The sequence below is a fragment of the Talpa europaea genome, assembly GCF_964194135.1.
Source record: "Talpa europaea genome assembly, chromosome: 12".
Lineage (NCBI taxonomy): Eukaryota > Metazoa > Chordata > Mammalia > Eulipotyphla > Talpidae > Talpa > Talpa europaea.
Genome location: NC_140079.1, coordinates 23,478,440 through 23,484,701, shown reverse-complemented (window position 1 = coordinate 23,484,701; position 6,262 = coordinate 23,478,440). Strand labels below are relative to the sequence as shown.

At 38.7% G+C, this 6,262-nt stretch overlaps 1 protein-coding gene across 1 annotated transcript; it reads right to left on the bottom strand.

Annotated features, from left to right (window-relative positions):
* Window positions 1-4,855: 4,855 nt before the first annotated feature.
* LOC311182148 (olfactory receptor 10D3-like) lies at window positions 4,856-5,788 on the bottom strand (the record flags this gene model as incomplete). Its single annotated transcript, XM_084250746.1, has 1 exon — window positions 4,856-5,788. The coding sequence occupies one exon, from the start codon at window positions 5,786-5,788 to the stop codon at window positions 4,856-4,858; it is 933 nt and encodes a 310-aa protein (XP_084106872.1).
* Between the last annotated feature and the right edge of the window lie 474 nt (window positions 5,789-6,262).

The window sequence follows — 6,262 nt, the reverse complement described above, 5'->3', positions numbered from 1 at the left end:
AGCAAAAAAATGAATAAAAGGTAATATTTGGCAAGTCTAATTATATGTAAAAAGAAAATACAAAAATAAAGTACAATGAGAATGGGAATATGATAACACATACAGAGAAAGCGAACATAGTTATCCTGACAAACTTGAGATCACAAGTTAATCTCCGGAGTGTGCTTATTAAAAGTAAGCAATTCTCTTTCTCTCTTCAGACTTCACAAATCAGACTCTCTGGAGGATGACCCACAGGAAACTACATTTTAAAATGACAGTCTCTAATCCCACAGACCAAGGAATTTAAAGTGCGAGGCCACCCATTTTAGGCTAAGTGGAAATTTTTATTAGGAAAGTATTCATCACAAGAGCAAATCATGAAAGAAACGGAAAATCTGAAAAGATTTTGTGAAAATAGTGGAACACTTTTTCTAAAAATTTCTTATAAAAATCAAATTACAGGGCCTCCCCGGTGGCGCAGAGGTTGAGCGCTGGGTTGCGAAGCTGCCCGCAGCCTCTGCGGAGCCGGTTCTATCCCCGGCTGCTCCCCGGCCACCAGAGGAGGGTCCCACATGGCGCGCAGACCTCTCCTGCCGCCCGCTGCTCCCCTCAGCAGTGTACTTCGGTCCTTCTGCCTGCTCTGCTCCCCACTCTGGCTCTGGTGAATTCTTTCACCCTCCAGCGCTTCTGACTGTACCCAGTGCTTGTATAAATAAATAAATAAATCTTTAAAAAAAAAAAATCAAATTACAGCCAGATAACTTATAGACTGTTTTAAGAAATAGATAATTCTCCTGTGTTCTCTTTTCTAAAGCAGAAAAAAATCCAGTCAGCACACTTACGTGATTTATTTTATAATGTTAACAAAGCTGAGACTAAAAATTAATCTCAAAAACATGCCAGCAGATCAGTAAGTACAATAGAAGTTAATCTCTAAATAAAGCTCAAACAAGTAAATCCAAGCAAATATGAAAAAGTCAATGTTAAATACAAAAATCAAGTCAGTCATCTCAATGACTATTTGGTTTAATTACAGAGACCACAGATTGATCACTTTTGAAAAACTCATTAAAATATTAAATAATAAGAGAATATTGTAGTTATTATGAAGATAAAATTAAACTTCAACCTGGTGCACAAATAAATTACAGGTATGTAAATGAGTATATATTTTTAAAAAACTTAGAACTCATTAAATCTACAAGAGATGAGTTATAAGCATTTTCACAAAAGTGGAAAAGAACAGAGTGTAAAGAATAAAGACAAAGAATAAAACATAGGGAAAATGATAAATCACATCATATAAAGAAAGACTGCTGTACAAAAAAATATTGCAAATGTTTGCAATACATAACAAAGTGAGTTAAAACATAACATATATTCACAGTTAATAACCTAAATTTACAAACACCAATAATAACATTTTCAAGATCACTGAACATCAACAAAGGAAAATGATTAGTTTTACATAAAAGAGAACAAAGAAACATATAACACCATATTGCTTCATGAAATAAAAATGGACATTCCAACAATGATTATTAATTTAACAAATTTTATAACAGTATTTTACATAATGAAAGGAAAATAAATTATGTTTTCAGGAGAAGTTACAGGTATTTCTCTGAAGTATTTTGGCATTGTGCACACACACACACACACACATAAAAACACAACCAAAAAGTCCATATTCTTTGACCCAGTAGTACCATAGCTAAAGACACAATTGAAAAAAGTTTAAGCACAAAAAAGTGTTCATGCAGGGTTATGGCTAATAGGGGAAAATGAATCAAATTATAAGTCTGGTAGTACAGGAATCATTTTGAAGAGTATATGAATGAAATGGAATAGTATGCAACCTTTTAAAATATGTTTATTAATATTTTATGGTCAGGTGGGATTTCTGGCTTAACATCTTTGGGAGTTCTGTGGACATGCTCCCAGCAAAAACTGATAAATATCTAGTGAAGTCTCTGGAAATGATCCTAAAGATACATAGTTGAAAAAATTATTCAGGAAAATCTACTAGAATTTGGCAATAGCTGAAAAAGTCCCTGGTATTTGAACTGTTCCCTATCATTTCTGTCCATCCCAGTGAGATATAGACTACTTCTGATTGATACAGCCAAGAACACAGGGTTTCCTCTTGTAGGGTAAGGAAAAATGTCAGGCTTTTCTGCCCTCCCGCCATCAGGATAGATGATGGATCCTTGAAGCCCTGAATGCATGCCTGATGGCAGACACCTGGAATAGGGTGTGGGCATAGGTAGATGGGATTCACCTGGGCTGAGACTGGGCTTTTAAGGGCGGTGTCATGGGAACGCCAGCAGAAGCCAAGAACGAACAGAAGCCGAAGAGAAGCCAAGAGAGAAGCAGAAGCTGAGAGAAGGCCGGAGAACCCAGATAGAGTGAAGACTTGCTGGGGGCTGGGAGGCCTGCCAGCCTCCCGGCCCCCCAGCACCCCTGCCTGCCGTGTACCGGGTAAATCCCAATAAAAAGACCTGCAAAAAGCCACTAAGGACTCTGACTCCTCCTTTACCTGGTCTGCACGGGATCAGAAAACCTGCACTGTGTCCATTCCTGTCCCTACACCTCTCTTCCCAGTTCTTAGAGAGATTGTCCTCCTAGGATGAACAGACATTCATGTTTCTCATCCTGTCCCCAGCTATCTTTTTTAAGTTCTAGGTAAGTGGCCAAATGCAGAGCTCCCACAGACCAATTGATCTTACTTCAATTCATTAGGTGATGATACCACCCCAAGGGGCAAGTCAAGACATGACTCTACTGCCCATTCCCCACCTCCATCCCCACTGAGTATTCAGTTCCCAAAATAAAAGTGATGAAAGCGAAGCACACCATTGTCTCCACTACAGCTAGAGTCTTGGTTCAGACATGATGCCTGGCAGAAGCAAACAAACCAGGGGAAGATGGCTAAAAAGAGCCAGAAATCTGTCTGGAGTCAGATTTCAAACCCTGATCTCATGAACAACTGCTTAAAAGGAACTGAAATATATTTGGACTACTCTGCGGAGTATATAGGCCCCAGAGAATTGTTTAAAAAGCAATAAAGCAATCAGTCAGAAATTAATGGAGCCCAGGGGGGCTTGGTGTAGTCAGGGACTCTCTTTAATTCATCTTCATTTTTGAAAGATAGCTTAGTTGTCTATAGGATCTTGGTTGAAGTCTTCTTCCCTTGAGCACTGAAATCATTGCCATGTTGCATTCTAACCCCCATTGTTTCTCATTAGAAGTCATCTACTAATCTTATTGAGGTTACTGCTAAGTGATGAGTCATTTTCTCTTGACGCTTTTCACATTTTCTCCTGCAGTTGACTTTTGGTGTTTCTACTATTAGGTGTCTATGGAAAAAGAAAATGGAGAGAATCTGTTTCCAGTAGACCTACCTTACAAGAAATACTAAATTAAGTTCTTCTAGATTCATGTGACTCCAGATAATTTAAATCCACATGAAAAATAAACAGTGCTAGTTAAAGGTAATCATGTAATTATATAAGACAGTATGATTACCTGTTTTCTCACTTCTATTAACTTAAAAGCAATTTTATAAAAACAATCTGGGTGAATGAGTGGATTAAGAAGATTATCAACTATGTGATAGTTGAAAATGGTTGATACAGTATTAAAATGGGATACAGGGCCTCCCCTGGTGGTGCAGCAGTTGCGCGCTGGGTTGTGAAGCTGCCCGCAGCCTCTGCAGCACCAGTTTGATCCCCGGCCACCGGCGAAGGGCCCACATGGCGTGACAGACCTCTCCTGCCGCCCACTGCTCCCCTCAGCAGCAGTGTGTTTCATCAGTCTGCCTGTTCTGTTCCCCGCTCTGGCTCTGGTGAATTCTCTCACCCTCCCACACTTCTGACTGTACCCAGTGCTTGTATAAATAAATAAAATCTTAAAAAAAAATAAAATGGGATACATATATAAATTATTACAACTGTATAAATCTGTACACATATAGAGATAAATAAAAAGGTGATGATATAAATATAGATGATATAGATAAAATAATTCTAAATTTAGTCACTAATGAAAGGGAGGAGAAATGTCAAAATATTAAAAATGATCTACTTTAGTGGCAGATTTAATGAGTCATCTCTATTCAGTTAGCTTTGTTGCAGTTTCCTTATTTTCTTCAAAGTTATTTATTTATAATAGAAAAATATTATTTTTTGAATCTTCTGGAATTCTAATTCAGCCTTGGAATTAGTGGAAGGAGATCTATAGCTCTTATTACAGAACTCAAACTATTGTCCTCATGAATATACTTCCCTGAGAGTAGAGGCACCATGCTAATATGTTGGTAGATATATGGATATCAGCAGGCTACTAAAATGTAATTGAATTTCTTTCCATGAAACTCAAGTACATGTCACCCATCAAAATATATAGTACAAAGTGATAAAAGCCAATGGAGCAAATTTAATGGTCTATGAATTTTTTTGTCAAACTAAAGAACATTCTGTGTAAATTGAAAAGAAGTTTCTGCAAGATGTACACATTCATATTGTAATTTTTACAGTACAAACAGCATTAGCACAAGATTATGACCTCTTGGGTTGCATCCTAGTTCAACAACTTTCTAATTGTTATGTTCTCAGTGCTTTATAGCCTCACTAAATGGCGATAAAAATATCACCTACTTTATATGCTTATTATATGTCAGCATTTGTAAAGTGCATAGAATAGTGCCTGGCACTATTGGAGAATAAGAAAATTATATAAATATGCAAACATAGATCACATCTTAATGTCACTTATTCCAAATGCCAATCAGCAATCACACCAAACAGAAGATTACTAACTGCCCCAGATAGACACAATGCAAAGTCATAGAGACAGATAATGACATAGAAGCTTATGCCCCACATGTGCGTAATCCTTGGCTTAGCCCTTTCCTAAGAGCCAATTTCACATCCTTGTTTCTCAAGGTATAGATCAAAGGATTCAGCGACGGAGTAACAATATTATTCAACACCTGAACTACAGAATCCAGCCAAGGGCTGGAGGCAGGTCGGAGATAAATGAGGACCACCGGTCCATAAAAGAGCAGGATGGAAGTCAGGTGGGCGCTACAAGTTGAGAAGGCTCTGCGCCTGCCTTCTGCAGAGCTGATTTTCAATATAGAGATAACAATGCGAGTATAAGACGTGAGAATTAGAAGAAAGCACAATAGCGCGACGATACCTACATTCGTGAAACTCACCATGTGAGCTAGCGAGGTGTCTGCACAAGCCAAGGGCAGCACCACTGGGATATCACAGAAGAAATTGTCCACCTCATTCGGGCCACAGTAGGGTAACTTAAAGATGAGGAAGGTGAGGACAGAGGCGTGCAGACAGCTCCCCATCCAGGTGCCCAGGGTCATGGTGGCACACACCCGGGGGTTCATGATGAGCGTGTATTGCAAGGGGTGACAGATGGCTGCAAAGCGGTCGTAGGCCATCACGGTGTACAGGAAACATTCAGTGCATCCCAAGAAGTGGTAAAAGAAGAGCTGGGAAGCACAGCCCTGGTAAGAGATGGTCCGGCTTTGACCCAGGAGGCAAAGCATCATTTTGGGGGAACTCACTGAGGGGAACAAAATGTCAAACACTGACAGGTTTCCCAGGAAAAAATACATGGGTGTGTGGAGGTTGGAGGAAGTGAGGATGGCCAGAAGAATAAGAAGGTTTCCCAGAAGAGTGAGCAGGTAGAAGGCCAGAAATAAGACAAAGAGCACATTTTCCAGCCCTTGTGTGTGAGGGATTCCCATCAGGAGGAACTCGGTTACTGGAGTGTAATTCCTCATCTTCGTGTCTATTTAGTCCTGGAACATCAAAGAATGGCCTCATCAAAATGAGCTTCCCCCACCCCAAGTGTCTTTATAGGACTCACTGGGAACTGATAATACTATATATATTTTATATGTATTATATTTTATATGTGATAACCTTTATATGTATACTTCATATGTACTATAAAAAACTTCTAGAGAGGAATCAGACCAATATTGTCACTGATAAAGTGACAGTAAGTAATTTAATTAATTTTTATGTTTTCTAGAAAATAAAGAGGAAACACAGAACAGGGGGAAGAGAATAACCCTTACAGCTAGAGACTTCTGAGTTGAAATGTCAAATCTGCTCCCCACTTTATGACTGTGGACAACTTTAGAAAAATCTCTAGCTTTCTTCTGTGTTGATATATATAATGTAATAATGCCTTCCAGTTCTTGTTGAGAATTAATGTTTATATATATATATATATATCCCTATTATAATGC